The sequence below is a fragment of the Scyliorhinus canicula genome, chromosome 9 (genome assembly GCF_902713615.1).
Source record: "Scyliorhinus canicula chromosome 9, sScyCan1.1, whole genome shotgun sequence".
NCBI lineage: Eukaryota > Metazoa > Chordata > Chondrichthyes > Carcharhiniformes > Scyliorhinidae > Scyliorhinus > Scyliorhinus canicula.
In genome coordinates, this window is record NC_052154.1 from 75,830,653 (window position 1) to 75,854,195 (window position 23,543).

At 46.2% G+C, this 23,543-nt stretch overlaps 1 protein-coding gene across 1 annotated transcript in view; it reads left to right on the forward strand.

The window, feature by feature from the left end:
* Window positions 1-7,103, forward strand: part of c9h16orf70 (chromosome 9 C16orf70 homolog) — a 108,746-nt gene extending 101,643 nt beyond the window's left edge. Inside the window, exons 13-16 of the mRNA XM_038806940.1 lie at window positions 1,227-1,279; window positions 4,223-4,281; window positions 4,933-5,005; window positions 5,393-7,103. Coding sequence (XP_038662868.1) covers window positions 1,227-1,279; window positions 4,223-4,281; window positions 4,933-5,005; window positions 5,393-5,482 — 275 coding nt within the window. The 3' untranslated portion in view covers window positions 5,483-7,103. The remainder of the gene's footprint in view (window positions 1-1,226; window positions 1,280-4,222; window positions 4,282-4,932; window positions 5,006-5,392) is intronic.
* The last annotated feature ends 16,440 nt before the right edge of the window (window positions 7,104-23,543 follow it).

The window sequence follows — 23,543 nt, forward strand, 5'->3', positions numbered from 1 at the left end:
ACGCAGACCGAGGAGCTGGAGCGAGAGTGGGAGGAGGAGCTGGGAGGAGACAGTGACAGTGGCCCAGATGAGCAGATTCTTTGGGGTGGAAGACAGGTGTGCAAAATCTGCAGGAGGACCAATGAACCATGTCCACATGTTCTGGGCGTGTCCAAAGCTCAGGGGATTTTGGCAGGGGTTTGCAAATGTCATGTCCATGGTGTTAAAAACAAGGGTGGCACTGAGTCTGGAGGTGGCGATTTTCGGGGTGTCGGAAGTCCTGGGAATCCAGGAGTAGAAAGAGGCAGACGTTCTGGCCTTTGCTTCCCTGGTAGCCCGGAGACGGATACTATTAGCTTGGAGGGACTCAAAGCCCCTGAAGTCGGAGACCTGGCTATCGGACATGGCTAGCTTTCTCTGTTTGGAGAAAATCAAGTTTGCCTTGAGAGGGTCACTGTTCGGGTTCACCCGGAGGTGGCAGCCAATTGTCGACTTCTTTGTGGAAAATTAATCGTAGAGTAGGAGGTTAACAAAGGTGGGACCTGTAAGGGAGGGAGACGGCTTTTGCACTGTTTATAGTTTCATGTACATTGTTTATTGTGTTGTTATAATACCAAAAAGTACCTCAATAAAATGTTTATTTTTTTAAAAAGTAATAGATCACAACATGACATTAAGTCTTAATGTAACAGTGATAGCTTGCCCAGTCTGTAAATTCATTCGGAAGGATGCAATGATTTTAGTGTTTATCAGGCTCCTTGTCCCAACTGGACTGAAATCTGAAACCAAGAGGGAAAATGCTGGAAAATCTCAGCAGGTCTGGCAGCAAAGCTTTGACAAAGGGTCACCTGGACTCAAGTTAGCTCTAATCGCTCCCTACAGATGCTGCCAAACCTGCTGAGATTTTCCAGCATTTTTTCTTTTGATTTCAGATTCCAGCATCCGCAGTAATTTGCTTTTATGCACTGAAAACTGATTCTCCTTCAAGACCCAACTGCATTAAGTTAATGGTAATCGTTTTATGTATTTTCTTTACGTGGCCAATTGTAAATGGTTCTTCTGCTCTGCAGTTGAGAACATATGGGTGTCAAAAAGTGTGTGTCTCACCCATGCAGACTTGCACTACTTAAGACTTACTGGAGTAGGACAATTTCAAATTGGTAGTAGCATATGAGGCGATAACTTTTTTTGGCTTATTTATTTTAGCTTATTCTCCCTCTTACTGATGGCTTTGTTTTTCCCAACAGAGAACAGTGTTGATGCACATGCAAGAACGTGTACTGTAACCACATACAGCAAGGTGAGGCTTTGGAAGTGAAACTACTGAATAATTCATTGCTATGTATTTCTTCCCCCTCCGTCCCTTACATATATACCCAGAGTATCTGGGCAGTACTCATTCATCTCGCTCATTCATAAATATCAACGTTGATATTTATGGATTAATTATTTACTTCAGTGCATTATGCTGATTGGATAAATGGGAGATACAATGCTAGTTCTGTCTAGGACTGAAAAATTGACATGGAGTCAAATTGGTACAGGACTGTTTAAGAGCAGATCTTAAAGTGCTTTTCAAGGTTTTGTGTTTGGGAACCACCTCCCAAATGTTTAATACACTTCTCCACTGACTTCCTGAAAGACTGTCAGCTACCCAAATGAAAATAGTGCTCTCGTTGTGGAAAATGTTTGAATATAAAAGCATAGATCACGTCACCAGATATGGAAAAAAACTAATATGTATGACAGTCAGAAAACCAATAACCAGGCAAACTTTGATTCTAAATGAAGTCAGTACCTAATGAATTTAAATACACTGCATAATATTGCCTATCATTCAGCTCAGGCTCCATTGTGATGTCCTGTTTGAAATCACAATGCCACACTGATGTGATGGGATGTGTTTCTGGGGCATATATGATGGAGATGACATCAAGACCTTTATAATACATCTTGCCTACCTTGCATCTCCTGGAAATATCTGGTGGGATAGAGCAGTTAGTGGTCAATAGCTTTAAGTTCTTGGGGGGGGGCACCATCACCAACAGTCTGTCCTGGTCCACTCACATTGATGCAATAGTCAAGAAAGCCCGACAACGTCTATACTTCCTGTGAAAGCTAAATAAATTTGGCATGTCTACATCAACTCTCTCAAACTTCTACAGATGTGCGATAGAGAGCATCCTATCCGGCTGCATCACAGCCTGGTATGGCAACTGCTCAGTCCAAGATCGCAATAAACTGTAGACTGTGGTGAACTCAGCCCAATGCATCTCACAAACTTGCCACCCCCACATTGATTCTGTCTACACCTCTCGCTGCCTCAGGAAGGCAGACAGCATTATCAGAGACCCCTCCCAACCAGGCTTTGCCTTCTTCCAGACCCTTCCATCAGGCAGAAGGTACAAAAGTCTGAAGACTCGCACATCCAGACATAGGAACAGCTTCTTCCCCACAGCTACAAGACTTAATGATTCCCCTTTGGACTGATCAGTTCCCTGTAAGAACACTATTCATGACGCCCTATGCTGCTCTTGCTCATGTATTTGCTTTGTTTGGCCCCTTGTTCCACACTGTAACCAATCACACTTTTGCCGATGTACCATTTGTCAATGTGCCCTGTTGATTATTCTTGCGTCTACTATGTATATACTGTGTATGTTCCTCAGCCGCAGAAAAATACTTTCCACTGTACTTCGGTACATGTGACAATAAATCAAATCAAATCAAATAGCTTTACTTTTAAATTCCACTCTTTAACTGGTTGGGAATGCTCAGTTGAAACACTGGATGCAAAAAGTGGCAACCCAGTAATGTCCCAACAAATGTTTCATCTGGAGTACAAACTTTACCCCAGTTTTTCATGCCATTTAAAAATAAACCTTCACAGCTCCATTTCATTCTACATGAGCTTGACAGCATCCAGGTCAAAAACAGTCTCTTTGATTGGCACCCCGTCCACTGCCCCACCATCAATGTGCTGTTGCTGTACAATCTATAAGAGTTCTACAAGCAATTCACTAAGCAGCCTCTAGGAGGGCAAGAGCTGCAGGCGCAAAGGAACACTATCACTATTGAGATCCGCTTCAAGTCATGCACAACCCTGAATTGGAAATATATTGTCGTTCCTTCATCAGATGGCTCAAAGCTTCTTCAATTCCCCATCTAACAACACTGGGAGGAATCTTCAAATCATGGACTGCGGCATCATAAGGCTGCTCACCACCATTTGTTTCAGGCAACTAAGGATGGCCAATAAATACCAGCTTTCCCAGTGATGCCCAGACCCAAAGAATCATGTAGAAATTTAGAACACAAGGGGGCATTTTAAAAATGAGTATTTGCGCTCCACGTCTTCTGTTCACCTTCGACTTTGCAAGAGCCACAGTTTCCATCATTCCTTCACTAAGAATTACAGTTTGTTGGATTCTTAATTGTTTCTTTCCCAGCAGCCATTTTGAGTTTGTTGAAGGAACTCTTCCAATTATACCTTCTGTTTTCCTTTGTTATATTGCATAAGAGTAGGATTTGAAACAAATTTTAGATAAATCGCTGTGAAACTGGGCAAGATGTATTTGGAGGTGGCAGCAGATTTGTTACTTGGGTCACTTTGTTTCTCTCCGGTCCTTTTAGCCTCCCATCCAACACCCAAATTCCCAATCTTGGTGAAGTATGCACGGTAGCACAGTGCTTACCACAGTTACCTCAACTCCAGGGTCGCAGGTTCGATTACCGGCTTGGGTCACTCTCTGTGCGGAGTCTGCATGTTTTCCCCCTGTCTACGTTTCCTCCGGGTGCTCCAGTTTCCTCCCACAGTCCAAAGATGTGCAGGTTTGGTGTATTGGCCATGCTAAATTACCCCTTAGTGTCCAAAAACGTTAGGTGTGGTTACGGGGATAGGTGTGTGGGGTGCTCTTTCCAAGGGTCGGTGCAGACTCGATGGACCGAACGACCACCTTCTGCACTGTAAATTCTATGTCCAAATGTCTAACATGAGATTGTTTGAGCCAGCTGACTCGACCTCCGACCACTAACATCAATGCTGCCTACAAATTGATGGCAAACGGAAAGACTGTAAGTTAAGTTGCCCTATTCAAGCGTGCAAGTTTAACCTTTCTTACGCCGTGTCCAGGCCTGGATGAAGCTGAGATGCTGCGTTATAAATAACATGCAGGTTTAATTAACTCTTCCAATATAATGGTGAGAAATAGATGGCACTGATACTGGTCTTACGATTTTTCAGTGGGATGCCATTCAGGAGTTGCTTGGACACTCCATGGAGAAGCCAGTGGTCCTTCACAGGTAGAGTATGAAATGAAAATCGCTTATTGTCACGAGAAGTTACTGTGAAAAGCCCCTAGTCGCCACATTCCAACGCCTGTTCGGGGAGGCTGATACGGGAATTGAGCCGTGCTGCTGGCCTGCCTTGGTCTGGTTTAAGAGCCAGCTAATTAGCCCAGTGTGCTAAACCAGCCCGAGCATCTGAACGTGAAGTGGAACAATAAGAGGGTAGCAGTGGAGGCGGAGGCGCAAAACAGTCAATTCAACAACTGAACAAACCAAATAAAAATGCATGTGGAGGTTCCTGCTAAGCCCGACTTGTTTATTTTACAAAGACGTGCTTAGAATTCTAGGTATGGTTAAAAGTCAGATATTGCACATGGATGCTGTAAATTGGGCAACATCCCAAGGAATTTTACTTGTTTAACAATCATTTTGAGTAGCCACTTCCTTAAAAAAAAAGAATCAAAATTATTTTCAAATGGCATCCATCATTCTCTGGATGATGCGCTTTCATGAAGCAAAGATGCTTGATTTTTTTTTTAAAGCTTTTAGGGGGAAATGAGCAATAAGAGGATCCAGCCCCTTAACGTGGAAGTGGTGCCATGCTGGGTGGTGTAGAGTCTTTCTCTATCTTTGAATTATATTAATTAACTTTGCTTTTATGCATAGATCCTCTTCAGCAAACAACACAAACCCTTTTGGATCAACTTTCTGCTTTGGACTGCAGCGCATGATCTTTGAGGTATGATAAATTGGTCTCTGCATTGGGGAGGGGAATGTACCCCTGTTTCTCTTTCCTTTGACTGTTACTGTAATATGGCTATCGGCTCAGCACTGATCCTCCTTGCAGCCAGATATCCTAGCACTCCTCATTAAGACCCTAAATAATGGCCACAAAGCCAGGCACCAGAGGGCAGAATTCCCACTTATGGAACCTTATACCAGCCCGTAGAGGAAAAATTAATAACAAGAGGAACATAGCGTATGTGCATATGTATATGTGGCTCTGTGCACACACATGCACATGTGCAGACTTGTTTCCCATATGTGTGCGCATGCATGTCTTTGTGTATACATAAATATATGTTTGAAGTATTTGAGATCACCTGTTCCTGTGTTTTCTTTGCAGGTCATGCAGAACAATCACATAGCATCAGTAACACTTTATGGCCCCCCCCGGCCCAGCAGCCAATCTCCAACCACAGAGCTGACCCAGTGAGCCTCATTCTCATCGAACCAACCAGGACTCTACCGGTTTAGTACAGTGTGCCTTGATTTGCTGCCACAATTGTACAGAACAGCATGATCCAATCTACACCGTGCCCTAGCCTCATCTGGATAGGGGGGTGGGGGTGGGGGCGGTGTTCTGGTTTGTCACTGACCTCATCGCTGGTGATGGCCCCTAGCGATGGGGTATGCAGCTCCATGCTTGCATTATGCCAGTTTCTGTCCTCAGTTGTACAGTACAAACCAGCTGGGCTCTGCCCTGCCTTGAGTCTGTAGAGGTAGAGGCAGGCAATGGAGCTGCAGACACGAGAAGCACAAGTTGTATGAGCCTCGTCTGGACAGTGTTTCAGGTTTCTGTTACTAGGTGTTCCTGTAGTGTTGTGGTACTCCATACACTCATATTTCTGTGTCCCAGCACAGTGTGCAGAGACAGTTTGTCCGTGTGTTTAGGCACAGCCTATCTCTCTAGCTTAGTCAGTAGCACGTTTTTATAGAAATGGGTTATATCATTTGCACTACATACACTTTAATTACTTGATTAATGTGTTTTATCCACTGGGGAGTGTCAGGGTATAGTGCCAGCTAATTGGGTGAGACTGGCGTGTGGAGAGGAGCCCAGTCCATGCACACAGCCGGTCTCGCTGCTCGGTTGGGGAAGGAGGAGTGATGATTTATTCACTTCACCGCACTCTTTTTGGGTTGAAATGCAATCCTCTCTGCCATGTCTTGAATTGCATGTTATTAATTTGATGCCAAAGACATATCTTTAACGCGCTTAGTTTCCTCATCTCTCTCAGCGCTGTTTCACATGACGGGACTGCCTGTCCTCAACAACGTCACTGGCCATTTTCTGTCAGTTTTTTGTAAGTCAGTCAGCGGGAGAGATTGCACACGGCACATACGCAGTGCTGCTCTTTGCAGTATTCTCAAGAGGTCTGTTCATTCATAGGAAGATGTGAAGGTACTTGGGCTGTTCCCTCATCAAATATTGAGAGCTTAGTGCTTTTCTTTTTTTTAATAAACTAAAACTCTTTTAGCCATGACTCATTTTTACATCATACATTGTAGCAACTTGTAATTAATAGACAAATTGTGTGTTTACACTGTGTGTACAAATATGTAAATAATGCATTTTGTAATTTTAACAAAATGTACAGGGAGTGCCTGTATACTTTAATGCTGAAGAATGAAAAGGATGTATTCTGAATTGTAATCAATGTTTTGACTCTGGACCAGTAGCAGGGATGTATGATGTGTGTTATGGTGACACTTTGCATTCTGTCTTCCTGTAAACTCTGCGATTCCAGACTGTTGTACCCAACACACATGGATGTTGTTTAAAGACTATGTTACAGTTTACTTTTGAAGCTGAAAGCTGTTCTCTTGTAGCTGTTGATCCTTAACTAAACTTGCTTAGTTTAGTTCTTTATTCCTGTGCTCTTTGCTTACCATGGGAACTATTTGTGCCTCTTCATTTTTTTTCTGCATAGTCCTCTGACCTTTATTTAAAAAAATATACAAAAAGGAAAAAAATATGCACATTTAAGAGCATGTATTCTGCAAGGTGAATAAAACTGACTCCAGTTCACTGAGATGATTGGAGTTGACTGGTTCTTTTGGGAGTTGACTGGTTCTTTTGGGAGTTGACTGCTTCCGTTTGGGAGTTGACTGCTTCCGTTTGGGAGTTGACTGCTTCCGTTTGGGAGTTGACTGCTTCCGTTTGGGAGTTGACTGCTTCCGTTTGGGAGTTGGACAGATTGATAGGAACTTATGAGTGGGAAATTGTCACCTAGTCCAGCAGATTCTGCACACCCAAATATCACATGATGTTCGCTTTTTGTACAGAGGCTGTTTTAGGTCAGGATTTAAATCACCATGCATGCCCCCTGACCACAGACTCATTCCTAGGTGATAGAGAAACTCATCAAAACAATCTCATCTCCTTTCTTTCCCCCTCTTCCTCTTTCTCTCTCTCTCTCTTTCTTTCTTTCTTTCTTTCTCTCTCTCTGTGCTACAACAGAGGAACTGAATACTCATCACTTCTGCATTCTGGACTTTTTGAATGACCACAAAGCTTTCTGGTCAGTAGGAACTCTTTACATTGCAATATCTATTACTACAAATGCAGTGTTAGGCAAGTTTATCCCATGGATGGAATCTCTGCTCATGTTGCCAGGAAACTTCAGAATATTTGAACTTCTTTAATTCTCACTCAAAACATGTCCAGCGCGATAGGGGTGATGGTTGAGTAGAGATATTAAGATGAGACAGGATCTACTGGCTGAGGTTTGGTGTTTATGGAAGGAAGCTAGTGGGAAACCAGCGTGGGCATAATTGGGAAAGCGAATGGCAGGTGAAAAATGTCTAGCTGTGGATTTTGTCAATAGTGGGTTGATATATAGCCTGGGTAACCTGGGTGACTGATGGAATGCAAGGTTTGAAGCTTAGTCCTGGGTTAAACAGGATGCCAGGATTTTGTATCACTTGATTCACTACTAGTGAATGGCTGGAAACGGGATTGACATTTGCCAGATGTTGAAAATAATGGTTTGGGTCAAAATGGAGGCAATTGCAGCCTATTCATAACTTGCAGCCAATCGTGCAACCTGGCAAAGGAGGTTTTCAAAAGTGGAAGATTAAACCTGAGTATCATTTATATACAGAAAAGAAGCTAAGACCTCTTCTTTAAATTGTCAGCAAGATCCAAGTTGCGGATGAAGAGGAAATCGTAGATAAATTAAGGAATTCCAGCAGAGATGAGAACAGAATCTATTGAAGATGTACCAGCTGTCTTGGACGATAGGAGTAAAACTACACAAGAATGACTGCACAGAGCTGGACGATGGAAAAGGAGCCAGTGCTAAACTTTGTAAATAAAGAGGGATGAGACATTGGAATTGCACTTGATGTGTGGCTTTGGGCAGAGTGGTCTTTACTGTGAGCAGGGTAAAAGCAGTAAAAGGTGTGGCAGAAAATAAGTGCAATGTCAGAGGAGACCATAAACTTGTTCAAGATTGATTTGAGCCTGGGTTGATGACAGGCGGTCACATAAGCTACAAAGGCACGTGGAAATGAATTGAAAGGGTCAATGGTGCTGGAGAAGGGAGTGTGGCTGATAGATATAAAAGTGGACCAGGGCTAGCAAATCACAAAATTAAGTGTAGGGATTGGGTTTATTTTTGGAATGACAGGTAGTATGCAGAGCAGTGTTATACACGGATTTTACATGGATGAGTGGCAGAACGCTGGCCATGGCAATTAATATTCTCAGGGTAGGGCATTGAATTGAAGTAACAATCTCAATAGCTTGAGGGGCTACCTTGAAGGAGAGGTAGAACTTTACAGAACATTTACCCATAGTCACCAGATGGAAGTTGGTGCTGAGTTAATTTTTTTTTTACGGACAGCCACAACCTGCAGGAGTCCTTGAAACTGCTGTTTGCACAACCCACTCGCAAGACCTATCCACTTCAGAAGGGTGGAAGATGCTTGGGTTTGATCTCCACTGCTCAAATCCTTCCATTGAGTATTTCACAACAGACCTGTTTGATCTTCAGGTGCAGAATCGATTACCCAGTAATTCATTATTACCGAGGGCTTGAAGGTGACGGATTCAAAACCCACTGTGACTTTTTTACTGAACTGCACTTGGACTCATTTGTGTGTTTGGGTATATCTCCATTGCAGAACTGTTTGGAATGGCTGTCAATGCAGCATTTTGTTGGCTATCTGGAAACAACAAACCCAACTGCCCTCCAATGCCAGGAGCCAACCTGCCCATTGTGTTCTAAACTCTAAACACCTCTAAACTACTACTTTTTAATCTTCCATACTGGGGAGAAAATGGATCTCTTAAATCCTGCAGTTCAACCTTGGGGGTGACATTAATAATGGGTGTAATTTTTTTTAAAAACACAAGCTCTGATAATGACAGGGTGCAAAGTCAGAGGTGGGGATATTTGTGCTGATTAGAGCAGTTTAAGAAAGTGATGTAAATTCAGTCATTCAACAAAAACAAACTACCGCAGCAGCTGGAAATCTGAAATAAAAATAAGATGTACTTGAAATACTCAGCAGGTCTGTAATATTTGTGTAGAGGTTTCTAACTCTTGCCAGTTCTGCCAAAAGATCATTAACCTGAAACATTAACACTCTCTCTCTGCTGATGCTACCTACCCTGAGTATTTCCAGAATTTTCTGCCAACCATTTATTGTTTGGTTTGTGCCCCATGCCTCTAATAGGCGCAACAACATGCAGTGGCCATTTATTAATTGGAATTATACTGTGTAAAAGCGGACTGGCAACATTACAGTGATTGCACTTCATAAGTGCTCCACTGGTTATGAAATATTGTGCTCTAAAAAAATATATAAATTCTTTCAAAAAGGGAAGAAATATTCACTGGTCTTTTTGACTGTCCTAAATGTTAGCAAACGAGAATTCAAGTAAAATACTGTGGCTACTCAAATCTGAAACTAGCAGAGGATGCTGGAAAAACTCAGCACATTGGTTCTCTTTTTTAAAATATTTTTATTGGGTTTTGGTATACATAACAAAATCTAAATACAAACAGAACAATAGTCATTTTGCAAGGATGGTACCCCGACATCGCGGTTGTTTTTTTTACTATTCAAGTGGATTTTCTTTTGTTGTTTCTTCTTTTCACTCTTTTGTCTTTTACTTGCCGTGTTTGCTTTGGCCATTGTGGTCCCATGTCTCATTTCCTGCCTGTGTTTCTTCCCCCCCTCCCTCTTTTCTCCCTCCTGCCTCCCACCATTGTTGTTCCTGCCCTTCCCCTGTGGCTCCTGGTTGCACTTTCCTATTTCTCCAGACCCTCCACACCGACCCCCCCCTCTTCCCTTTTGGGTCTTGGCTACCTAGTTGTTGGCCCCATAGAATATGTTAGCTTCCATATTCTGTGGAAGCCCTTTTCCACCCACGGATGGTGAATTTGATTTTCTCCATTTGGAGAAATTCCGCCAGGTCGGACAGCCAGTCTGCAGCTTTAGGCAGCACTGCTGACCGTAGGCCGAGCAGGATTCTACTGCAGGCGATTAGGGAGGCAAGGGCCTCGGCCCTCCTCCCCATGAAGAGATCTGGCTGCTCCAATACCCTGAAGACTGCAACTCTGGGGCATAGCTCCACCCTCATTCCCATTACTTTGGACATTGCCTCGAAGAAGGCTGTTCAATACCCGGCAAGTCTGGGGCAAGACCAGCACATGTGGGTGTGGTTGACCTCTCTAGCACCATTCACATCTGTCCTCCACCTCCGGGAAGGACTTGCTCATTCGGGTTCTGGTCAAGTGGGTTCTATGTACCATTTTTAGTTGTGTTAGGTTAAGCCTTGCGCATGTGAAGGTGGAGTTGACCCTGTGCAATTCTTTGCTTCCGGGTCCCCACCCTATTAGGAGTCCCAAGTTCTTCACCCTTGTCGCGGCCAGTTTGGTGTCAGCCTTCTCTTTCAGTCATCCGTAGATGTCGCTACGGTTCCCTCTGCCTAAAATGTCTGCGTCCAGCAATTCCTCTAGTCGTGAGAACAGAGTTAACTTTTTGAGTCATAGACACTTTGTCGGAATTCAAGTTACTTGCTAGCCTCTCAGCTTAGAAATAGTGATATCCAGGATTTCTATCCATCTCTTACTAGTTATTGTAGAACGATGGTTAATCTCAAACAATGTTCCCTCTGAGTTGTGCACACGTTGTCTCCTTGAGTTCCTGCATAAACACAATTGTGTAAAATAATTTAAATTGCCTGTGGGCTTAATTGAACTTGCCACACTTTTTGCAAGAAAAAATAGGGTATGGTGATCATAAATCTGCCTCTGTTCACCATCATGCTTGACAGCAAGGTTTGCACCAGTTCCTGTTTTTCAGATTGCCACAGATATGCTAAAAGAGACATAACTAATAAATAGCAATCAAGTTACAGGCATCTTCCCTCATACAATGGGCAATTATGCGGCATTTCATTGAGATGCACCAATGAATAACTGAATAATTAGTACAGTCAAATATGTAAGGGCAGCTATGGTGCAAAATGTGAATAAATCTTGTATTTTTTGACTCCGGATCCGAAACAGTTTGTCAATTGGATTTCCTGGCTGCGACATTAGACCTCTGAGAAATGGATCTGTGCCGTTGGTTGTTAAGGAAACTGAAGCTAATTGGGAAGAATAAAACCAGCTGTAATTCAGCCTGTGGTCAGAACAAGGGGCTGTGAAAGTTCAGTTTATTTTCAGCAGGAAGAGAACAGACACGGACTCTTGGCGAAGTAGTATATGGGTCAACTGAAAGGATTGAAACTTAAAAAGCTGTATGAGCTACCCAGGCAGACTGTGCTTTTTACCGGAGCTGACCATACTGTGTACAAGGGTGTTATTGAATGAATGGATGAAGGGGACCTGGGAAGGCTATCCCATCAGGACCATTGCGACCTGAATGAAAGGGATTATTCAGAAGTGCACCTTGTTGGTGATAATCACACCTGTGGATCGCAGATGGAATAAAGAGGTCGTTGGAGGATACCTAATCAAACGCTACGTAATGAAGATGGTTGGACTCTACACAAGAGTGGTGAAAGATATTCGGACTGCATTTGGTGCCACATATGTGCTAAGAGGGCTGCCTGAGAGACCCGTGAGATTTTATTGTATCAGCTATTTAAATTGTAATTTATAGTTTGTACTGAATACAATTTGCCCATTAATTCATGTTCACTTTTGGTTGATTTTGGATTTAATTGTTACAGTAAAAGTTTTAAAAAGTGAAATCTTTGTCCTTCAGTTTCTTCTGCTGGGATCTTTTGGGAGTTTCGGTTCTTTCACCTTATTGGTCTCCACGGGGATTGTAACAAAAGATGTCCTAAATTCCTTCAGTACACAATGTCCAAAGAGCAAATCGATCAGAATACCTCTCCGTAAAAGGATTTCAGTGAATGCTCCTTCCATTTATTTTGTATGGGAACCAGTGTGTCTGTCATGACATGAGGAACCACCTCATGTCTCACTAAATCCCCATTCCCCCAACATTTTTAATATTTCCCTTTTAACGAGTAACTATCTGATTTTAAGAATTATAGAACTTCAAGAATTTGGAGCAAAGAATTCCACATTCCAGTCAGCCACTTGTGAAACTATCTTTCTAAACTTAATTTTCTGCAATTATCTTACAATTGTGAGTTTTTGTTATTGTCAGTTGTCAGTTGAAGCAATCATAATTCTTTGTTTAGAAGGCCTCTATCAGGTCTCTGCTCGCAATCTTCTGACCTCCAATGGGTAACCTCTCTCATCTATTCTAATGAACTCCCTCATTTCAGTGACAAACATTGATACTTTTCTATTTAAACTTTTTCATGTTTGCTAAGCCCATTGTCATTCAAATTTTTCATATGAAGCCCCCAGGTGTAGTCGCTCTCTGCATTGCATAGCAGGCACCTTTGGGCAGGCTACTGGTTACACAAATTCAATGGTCTTCTAGACACATCTTATGTTGGTCGTTGCCCAGTGGTATAATTCAACATCATTTCCATTCCATTTTCAAGAAGGAATACTAGATGGTGATAGAGTCCCTAATTCAACCTCAGTTAATCATGACAGCATGGTGGCACAGTGGTTATCACTGATGCCTCACAGCTCCGAGACCCGGGTTCAATTCCGGCTTCGGGTGACCATGTGGAGTTTGCACTTTCTCTCCGTGTCTGCATGGGTTTCCTCCGGGTGCTCCAGTTTCCTCCCACAGTCCAAAGATGTGCAGGTTAGGTGGATTGGCCACGCTAAATTGCCCCTTAGTGTCCAATGGTTAGGTGATGTTACGGGGATAGGGTGTAGGTGTGGGCTTAAGTAGGAAGCTCTTTCAAGGGACGGTGAAGACTCAATAGGCCGAATGGCCTGCTTATGCACTGTAAATTCTATGTCCGGTGGAATCCTAGGATCGTCTGACTTTCCAGCTTTCCCTTGCCTTCATCACTGGAGGGGAGCAATTAGATTGGTGTTTGCATTCATGGGATGGTGGGAATGAGAGACTTGTGTAAAATACAGGGTCATTACTAGGGTACAAATTGATACAACATTGTACTCAGTTGAGTAAACTCCTTCCCCCACTCTTAGAGCCTCTAAGAGTTGGTATTGCCCAGCCAGAGCATCTCCATCCAGGCGCCTAGTATGCTCCCCAAAATGACAGAACATTTGTACTTGATTTACACTTTGACAAGAAGCTGATTAATTTGTCTGCCTCTGGGATTGCATAATGAATGAGAAGCTTCCAGGAATGTCGATACAGATGATCAAATCAACCTGCCTTAACCAATTCCATTCAGACTGGACAAAGAGACACCCTTGTTTGCACTTATCATGTGAGCGACTGCAGTGATTCAAGGTAATGGAACTTCTACACCTGCCTGCCATCCCCTTCCCATATTTAGGACATTGCAGTCATCACAATTTACAGACAAGTTGACACATGTTTGGGCAAAATAAACAAAGAATTGCCTTCCCTAAGTCAACTTGTTCACAAAGATTACTGTGTCTGGTTACTGGCCATGACAAATTTATGATGTGGAGATGCCGGCGTTGGACTAGGGTGAGCACAGTAAGAAGTCTTACAACACCAGGTTAAAGTCCAATATGTTTGTTTTAAACACTAGCTTTCGGAGCACTGCTGCTTCCTCAGGTGAATGAAGAGGTTGGGGTTCTGAGTGGTTCTGGGGCTCTTGGAATGACAAAGATCAGAATTTATAAAAGTTAAAATCTTAGCGATTTGAATACAATTATAAATTTTGGGCACAAATCAGCTGGGCTGGTTTAGCTCAGTGGGCTAGACAGCTAGTTTGTGATGCAGAACAAAGGTCAACAGAACGGGTTCAATTCCCATAGCAGCTGAGAATTCTGAATTTTCCCTCTGTGACCCAAACAAGTGCCAGAATGTGGCGACTAGGGGCTTTTTACAGTAACTTCATTACAGTGTTAATGTAAGCCTACTTGTGACAATAAAGTTTATTTAAATTTAATTATAAAATCCCCACAGAGGTTCTTTTAAAAATGAGTTTTACTGGCACTGTATTTACGGCCAATGACGTCATTGCTTTACTGCAAGTGTGCATGCATAGAGGGATATTGGCATCCACCTTGTGTTAGCAGGAGAGACAGAGTTGGCCGGGACATTGGGGATAGCTTCCCTGATCTTCAGAGTAGTACCACTGGCTCTGTTATGTCGACCCAAGCAGGTAGATAGGGCCTCCGTTTCATGTCTCATCCGAAAGCAATCAGTTTTGTGTCAGCCTTGATTTATATGCTGAAGCCCTTGAGTGGGACTTGAATGGTAACCTTGTAATTCAGAGGTGAGAGTGCTTACCAAGTGAACCACAACTGGCATATATTAGATTACAATACAATATCAACTCGAAAAAGAGCAGTGAGTAAAAGTCACTCATTGTAATCAAAAGATGTGTGATCAGTAAACTGATATGATATTTATCCACCATGGATTGATGCCAGTTCAGCATGGAGATGAAAATGACCGAAATAATAGATTGAAAGTGAATATGATGGGTGAGATTGATGACCTCTCAGGATTCCTTCCAACCTCTACTCTTCGCTTATTTCACAGAAAGAGAATGTTGAGGCCTGAATAGAAATTCTCTCATATCTTCAATCAAATAGGCACAACAAATGTGAACGGCAAATGGAAGTGTTAAACACTTGGCCCACAGATGACAGACATGGAAAGAATATCAAAATATTGAACCAAAAATACCTCGAAGTTTTCATTTAAAAATGTAATTTACATCATTGGTCTTGTGTTGTGTATATTGGAAACGATTTTGCAGGTTCATTAGTCACAGGTGCAAATCTCATAATGGCCGCAAAGTATGGCGCGAGACAAAAACTGGGATTTACAAATGGAGAGATTTTGGAACACTATGGCTGGATTCTCCGTTTGGGAGATTATGTACCGACACTGGCGTGGGAACAGAGGAGTTCTACGCCCACAAAAACAGCGCAAAAGCTGCACCGATCCTCCGTCTGGTGGGGGGCTAGCAGGCACACAGCGTCGAGCCCCTGGCTCTAACTGAATACGGACGGAGAATTATTGTTATTTTTTTTAATAAATTTAGAGTACCCAATTATTTTTTCCAATTAAGGGGCAATTTAGCGTGGCCAATTCACCTAACCTGCACATCTTTGGGTTGTGGGGGTGAAACCCACGCAGACACGGGGAGAATGTGCAAACTCCACACAGACAGTGACCCAGGGCCGGGATTCGAACCCGGGTCCTCAGCGCCGTAGGCAGCAATGCTAACCACTGTGCCACCGTGCTGCCCTTCGGACGGAGAATTGCCGGGTCCATGGCCGTGCATGCACATGGCAGTGGCCTGCAGCAACGGCGCCAGCTGTGTGCAGACCCGGCCTGCCAAATAATGCCCCCCCCTTTGGCCAGGTAACGTCCTGAAGCCATCCCGACGGCATTCGCCGTACTCTGCGAGTATGCCGTTCTGGAGGGGGTGGAGCATCGTAAAAGTGGCGCCGCCCCTGATTTCAGCGCCAACAGGGAATCTCTAGCCGATCGCTGAATGCGATTTCGGTGTCAGAGACTGGAGAATCCCACCCCATTTTCCCGAGTCCTCCCCGATGACGTGATCAGGTTCACACCCAGAAAGTACGAGAACGTGATTTGAATGCATTTTTAATAACATTAGTGAGTTTAAAGTAGAATCTTCAGATCTCATTGAATCTTCCCACCCAGCAGCGTGAAGTCTTACGGGCCTGAATTACTATGGTTTGTAAAAACAGGAACCAGGCAGCATGACCTCCGAGACGGAGGAAGGAGGTGAGCACCCCTCTTCACCTTGTACCACGATGTACAAGGGGACAGTTCACCCTGGCCAGCTTCAGAGAGGGGGTTATCAGGAAATTGAAATGAAATTTGAATGACAGCTGTTACTGGTGTGGAGGTATGGGGTATCTGTGGGTGCGGGGATCATGAGGATGCTGGTGACCGGTCAGGTGTTGGGAACCAGCGAGGTGGTCGCATGTGGGTTCAAGGCGACATTTCGGAGGCTGACAGAAGGGTGGAGAGCCACGGGCAGGCAGGGGACACAACATAACCTTGCAGTTTGGGGTAGGTAAAGAAAGCAAAAACTGCACACTCACCCAGGTGTGACCTCATGGCAAGTTTACTTCAAGTGAATAATATAGAAATAGAGCAAGCTGATTAATTATCCAAGTAAACAAAGTGTAAAGAATGGAGAAGATGGGGAGGGATTGGTGGACTGGATCAAATTATTATATCAGGCCCCGAGGGCCAGCGTCAGGACCAACAGAGAAGTGTCGGAGTATTTTAGGTTGTACCGAGGGACCAGACAGGGCTGCCCACTCTCCCCGCTGCTGTTTGCGCTGGCCATAGAGCCGCTGGCGATTGCGCTAAGAGCCGCAGAGGGTTGGAAGGGGATGGTGAGGGGCGGGGTAGAACATAGGGTTTCTCTTTATGCAGACGACCTGCTCCTGTACGTGTCGGACCCAGTGGCCAGGATGGGAACTATACTGGGAAAGCTGAGGAAGTTCGGCCAGTTCTCAGGATACAAATTAAATACGGTCAAGCGTGAAATGTTTGTGGTCCAGGCAAGGGGCCAGGAGAACAGATTGAGAGGGCTACCGTTTAGGCTGGTTGAGGAAAATTTCCGGTATTTGGGAATCCAGGTGGCACGAGACTGGGGCAGGCTGCATAAATTAAATTTGGCCAGGGTGGTGGAGCAAATGAAGGGAGAGTTTCGGAGATGGGATGCACTCCCACTGTCGCTGGCAGGGAGGGTGCAGACTGTAAAGATGACAATCCTCACTCGATTTTTGTTTATTTTTCAGTGCCTCCCGATCTTTATCCCACAGTCCTTCTTCAAAAGAGTTAACGGGCTGATCATGAGCTTTGTCTGGGCGGGAAAATCCCCGCGGGTGAAGAAGGCGATGTTGGAGAGGAACCGCAGCAAGGAAGGGCTGGCTTTGCCGAGTCTGATCAATTATTACTGGGCGGCCAACATCGCTATGATAAGGAAGTGGATGGTGGGTACGGGGTCTATTTGGGAGCGGGTGGAGGCGGCTTCGTGCAGGGGCTCCAGCTTGGCAGCCCTGGTCACGGCTCCTCTACCGCTGCCGCCGGCCAAGTATACCACCAGCCCGGTAGTGGTGGCGACCCTGCGGATATGGGGCCAGTGGAGGAGGCATGTGGGGGAGATGGGGGCGTCTGTCTGGGCGCCAATCTGCGACAACCATCGGTTTGCCCCCGGGAGTATGGATGGGGGGTTCTGAGTATGGCGGCGGGCGGGGGTGGGAAGGGTGGGTGATATGTTCCTGGAAGGGAGCTTTGCGAGTCTGAGGAGCTTGGAGGAGAAATTTGGGTTGGTAAGGGGAAATGATTTTAGATACCTACAGTTGCGGGACTTTGTTCGTAGACAGGTCCCATCTTTCCCACGCCTCCCACCAATGGGGATCCTCGACAGAATAGTCTCTAGGAGGGAAGAAGGGGAGGGTAGAGTCTCGGGTATATATAAGGTGCTCATGAGGGAGGAAGGGTCCCAGACAGAGGAACTGAAACTTAAATGGAAGGAGGAGCTAGGCGGGGAAATGGAGGACGGGCTGTGGGCAGAGGCCCTGAGTAGGGTAAATTCGACAGCGACATGTGCTAGGCTCGGGCTGATTCAATTTAAGGTCATTCACCGGGCCCATATGACGGTGGCTCGGATGAGCAAATTCTTCGGGATAGAGGACAAATGCGCTAGGTGCGCGGGAGGACCAGTGAACCACGTTCACATGTTTTGGGCATGCCCTAAGCTGAGGGGGTACTGGGAGGGATTTGCGGGGGTCATGTCCCGGGTACTAAAAACAAGGGTGGTGATGAGTCCAGGGGTGGCAATTTTTGGGGTTTCGGAGGACCCGGTGTCCAGGGGGAGAAAGAGGCCGATGTTTTGGCCTTTGCTTCCCTGATAGCCCAGCGACGAATACTATTGGCGTGGAGGGACTCAAAGCCCCCGAAGACGGAGTTGTGGCTTGCGGACATGTCGAGTTTCCTGGGTATGGAGAAAATTAAGTTCGCCTTGAGGGGATCTGTGCAGGGGTTCGCCCGGAGGTGGCAACCATTTATTGACTTCTTTGCGGGAGAGTGAGCGTCAGCAGGGGGGTGGGGGGTAGAGTAGAGTAGGAGGGAAAATATGGCGGGTAGTACCGGTGGGAGAGGAGCGGGCTTGTGAAATATGTTATGATTGAAGTATTGAAAGTACATGGATGTTTGCACATTTATGCCTTTTTTTTGCTTTCTTTCTGATGATGTCTGTAACTGTTTATAAAGCCAAAAACTACCTCAATAAAATTGTTTATTAAAAAAAAGAATGGAGAAGATAAATGGCGGATAACAATTACCAGTGAGGTATTTAATAGAAACATGGATGCATCAAACTGCTGTAGCATTGTCAACTATGGATGAAAAACATTTCACATCCATTGCTGGAAAAATTTGGATTTAAAAGTATATCACATTTTAAAGTATTTCTCCAGACTTTTAAGAATTTGACTGTTTCTGTGAAACTGTGAAATGAAGCTGGTGATAAGAGGTGAATGAGAAGACACCTGGTTCTCTAGCTTGTAGAAGAGACCAGGGGCAGGTTTCTCCATCCCGCCGTGCCAGATTTCAGCACGCCAGCGAGATGCTCCATTTCACCGGCTGGTCAATGGGGTTTCCCATAATGGGGCAGCCCCACGCCGTCGGGAAACCCCCCCCCGGGCTGCCGGAAAAATGGAGCATCCCGACGGCGGAGAATCCAGCCCAGTGTGAATGAGACTACAAGAAAGTTGCCACCTGCCTCCCTGAACAGGCGCCGGAATGTGGCGACTAGGGGCTTTTCACAGTAACTTCATTTGAAGCCTACTTGTAACAATAAGCGATTTTCATTTCATGTGGGGTCATTAGTAATAGATTGAGACAGGTAAAGATTAACATGATCATGTGTATCTGTTGTACTAGGGACTGGTACAATCCATCTGTGATCAGGGTGGAAAGTATAAAGAGTTAGGTTAGGGTATTGAGAGTTAAGTTGTTCAGAGTTTGGATGGGAGACAAAAACGGAATTGAGAAATGGCACCACAGTGGTAATGTCACTGGACTAGTAATCCAGAGGCCCAGGCTATTGCGCTGGGGACTCTGGTTCAAATCCCACCATGGCAGCTAGTGGAATTAAAGTTTTATTCATTAAGAAATCTGGAATTGAATGCTAGTCTCAGTAATGGTGGCCATGAAACTGTCATCAATTGTCACTTTAGGGAAGGATATCTGCCACTTTACCTAATCTGGCCTACATGCGACTCCAGATCCACAGCAATTTGGTTGAATCTTAACTGCCCTCTGAACTGGCCTGGCAAGTCATTCAGTTCAAGGGCAACTAGGAGTGGGCAACAAATGCTGGCCTTGCCAGGGACACTCATATCCTAAGATAAGAATAATAATTTTTAAAATGCTGGAGCACATAAGTGCTTGATCATACAAAAATTCTATAGAACACTGCTAAGGGGCTGGTTTAGCTCACTCAGCTAAATCGCTGGCTTTTAAAGCAGACCAAGGCAGGCCAGCAGCACGGTTCGTATTCCCGTACCGGCCTCCCCGGACAGGCGCCAGAATGTGGCGACTAGGGGCTTTTCACAGTAACTTCATTGAAGCCTACTTGTGACAATAAGCGATTTTCATTTCATTTCATTTCATTTTCATTTCATTTCATAATCACTGTAGAAATCAGGATCCAAGTTGGAACACAGTGATGCGACCATCAATTCACTCAGAGACACGAGTTGGAGTAAACTGTGGCTTTAATCGGCTTACAACTGAGCCTGCCTGCGACTGTGCTGAACTGAGGGCGGACTCGCAGGACCGCAGCACTTATACTTCCTGACGGGGGCGGAGCCAAGGGCGGAGCCCTGTACATGCTCCTCATCTCCCCCTGTGGGCAGAGCCACGCAACGGCTCACAGATGGAGCCCACAGGGACACAGTAATGTACAGTGTGAATTATAGTGGTTACATATTCACCACATTCACCCCCTGTTAAAAATCAATTCCGGTGGGGTTGACGGGTCTACAAGTTCAGTCGGTCCGCACCCAAATCGTGCATTGCGACCGACGAAGCACCGGTGTTGCAGCTGTTTCGGATGGCTGTGGAAGGATGTTCGGTGCGGGTCCGAGGGTGGACTCCGGGGGTGGTTCTTCCTGAGCTTCGTTCGTGCGGACCGGTGTGCCGGGTGGAAGGGAGCGCGGGAAGCAAATAGGTGCAGGGGAGCAGAGCATGGGAGGTCGGGTGGGGTGTAGTGTGGGAGGTACATTGGCGGTAGTGGTAATAGAGCCTGCGGGTGCCAGGTCCCGGAGGGAAACGGTGTCCTGTTGGCCATCGGGGTGTTCAACAAACGGGTCGTGGGGGTTCGAGTGCAGGAGCTGGACCCTCTCTACCAGGGGGTCTGTCTTATGTGTCCGGATGTGCTTCCGAAGGAGGATATGGCCCGGTGTCCTCAACCAGGATGGAAGAGAGGCCCCTGTGGTAGTGCCCCTAGGGAAGACAAATAAGCGATCATGATGAGTCTGGTTTGTGGCCGTACAAAGGTGGGACCTAATAGCATAGAGCGCATCAGGGAGGACCTCCTGCTAGCGGGAGGTCGTGAGATTCCTGGACCGTAGGGTCAGTAGGGCGTTCTCACTGGGGTTCCCCCTCGGGTTATAGCTGGAAGTCCTGCTCGAGGCGATGCCCTTGCCGAGAAGGTACTGACGCAGTTCGTCGCTCATGAAGGATGAACCCCTGTCACTGTGGACATAGCTGGGGAAACCGAACAGGGTGTAGACGCTGTGCAGGGTTCTGATAACCATGGGGGTGGTCATATCGGGGCATGGGATGGCAAAAGGGAAACGGGAGAACTCATCTATAATATTGAGAAAGTAGATGTTATGGTTGTTCGAAGGGAGGGGCCCTTTGAAATCAATACTCAGGCGTTCAAAGGGCTGGGATGCCTTTACCAGGTGGGCCTTGTCTGGTCTATAGAAGTGCGGTTTACACTCCACGCAGATCGGGCAATTCCTGGTGACAGCTTTAACCTCCTCGGTGGAGAAGGGCAGGTTGCGGGCCTTGATGTAATGTGCGAGCCGGGTGACCCCCGGCTGGCAGAGGTCATTGTGGATAGCCTGTAGTCGGTTGTCTTGTGCGCTGGCGCATTGCCACGGGACAGGGCATCTGGGGGCTCATTGAGCTTCCCAGGACGATATACTATATCGTAATTATAGGTGGAGAGTTCAATCCTCCACCGCAAGATTTTGTGCCGGTGATGAGGGTAAACCTCCTACCTGCGAGGTAGTGCCTCCAGTGCCGCACGGCTTCCAAAATGGCTTGGGCTTCCTTTTCGACTGAGGAGTGTTGAAGTTCCGAAGCAGAGAGGGTTTGGGAAAAGAACGCTACCGGCCTGCCTGCTTGATTAAGGGTGGGAGGGCTTTGTCCACATACTGGAGGACCCACTGGGCGTAGTATGAGAAAAATCCGAGGCACCTCTTGAGGGCCTTGGGACAGTGAGGGAGAGGGAGTTGTAAGAGGGGGCACATACGGTCAGGGTCAGGTCCTAGGACCCTGTTTTCCATGACATAGCCGAGGATGGCTAGCCTGGTAGCGCGGAAAATGCATTTCTCCTTATTATAGGTGAGATTGAGTTTTTCGGCGGTTTGGAGAAATCGGTGGAGGTTGGCGTCATGGCCGCAGATGGTGACGTTATCCAAGTACGGAAAAGTGGCCCGCAGCCCGTACTGGTCCACCATTCGGTCCACTGCTGGTTGGAACACCAAAACCCCATTCGTGACGCCAAAGGGAACCCGGAGGAAATGGAAAAGGCGGCCGTCTGCCTCGAATGCCGTGTAGTGGCGGTCCTCCGGGCGGATTGGGAGCTGGTGGTATGCAGACTTCAGATCCACCATGGAGAATATGCGGTACTGTGCGATCTGATTTACCATGTCTGCAATCTGTGGGAGGGGGGTCAAGGTGCGTGAACCAGTTAATGGTTTGGCTGCAGTCAACCACCATCCGGAGCTTTTCCCCGGTTTTGACAACCACCACCTGAGCTCTCCAGGGGCTATTACTGGTCTCTACGACTCCTTCATGCAAAAGACGCGGACTTCGGATCTGATAAACACCCTGTCCTGCAGGCTATTCCTCCTGCTGCGAGTGGCCACTGGTTTGCTGTTGGTGGTGAGATTAGCGAAGAGTGGAGGGGGGTCGATTTTCAGAGTTGCTAGGCTGCAAATAGTGAGTGGGGAAAGGGGTCCAAAGCTAAGCGTTAGGCTCCTGAGGTTGCACTGGAAATCCAGTCCTAGGAGGAGAGGGGCGCAGAGGTCTGGGAGCACATATAATTGGAAATTAGTGTAATCGGCGCCCTGTATAGTCAGAGTCGCAGTAGTGTGCCCCTGTATTTGGACTGAGTGCGACCCTGAGGCGAGGGAGATTGTTTGCTGTGTTGGGGATATCGGGAGCGAGCAGCGCCTTACCAGATCCGGGTGAACAAAGCTCTCAGTGCTCCCGGAGTCGAACAGGCACGGTGTCTCGTATCTGTTGATCCGGACGGACATCATGGAGCTCTTGAGGTGCTTGGGCCGCGACTGGTCCAAGTGACTGCACTGAGCTGCGAGTAGTCGGTGGCGTCATCGGCGGTGCTGGAGCGGCCCCGTGATGACTGTCCACGAAGGTCATAATCTTCGAGTGGCGTAGGGGGTGATGGCCAAGATGGCAGCCCCCGTTGATCGCACATGGCGGGCGGTGAGAAAGATGGCATCCAAGATGGCCATCCCCATGGATCACACGTGGCAAGCGGTGAGGAAGATGGCGCCCAAGATGGCGGCCCCCATGGATCGCACATGGCCGGCCGCGTGGGGGAGGATTGCAAAGATGGCGGCCCCCATGAGTCGCACATGTTGTGCGGAGGCGAAGTCGGCAGACACACTGCCACATTACGGGGTCTGCGGGCCTGGGAGTCAGAGGAGCGAGTGTTCGGGTTAGGG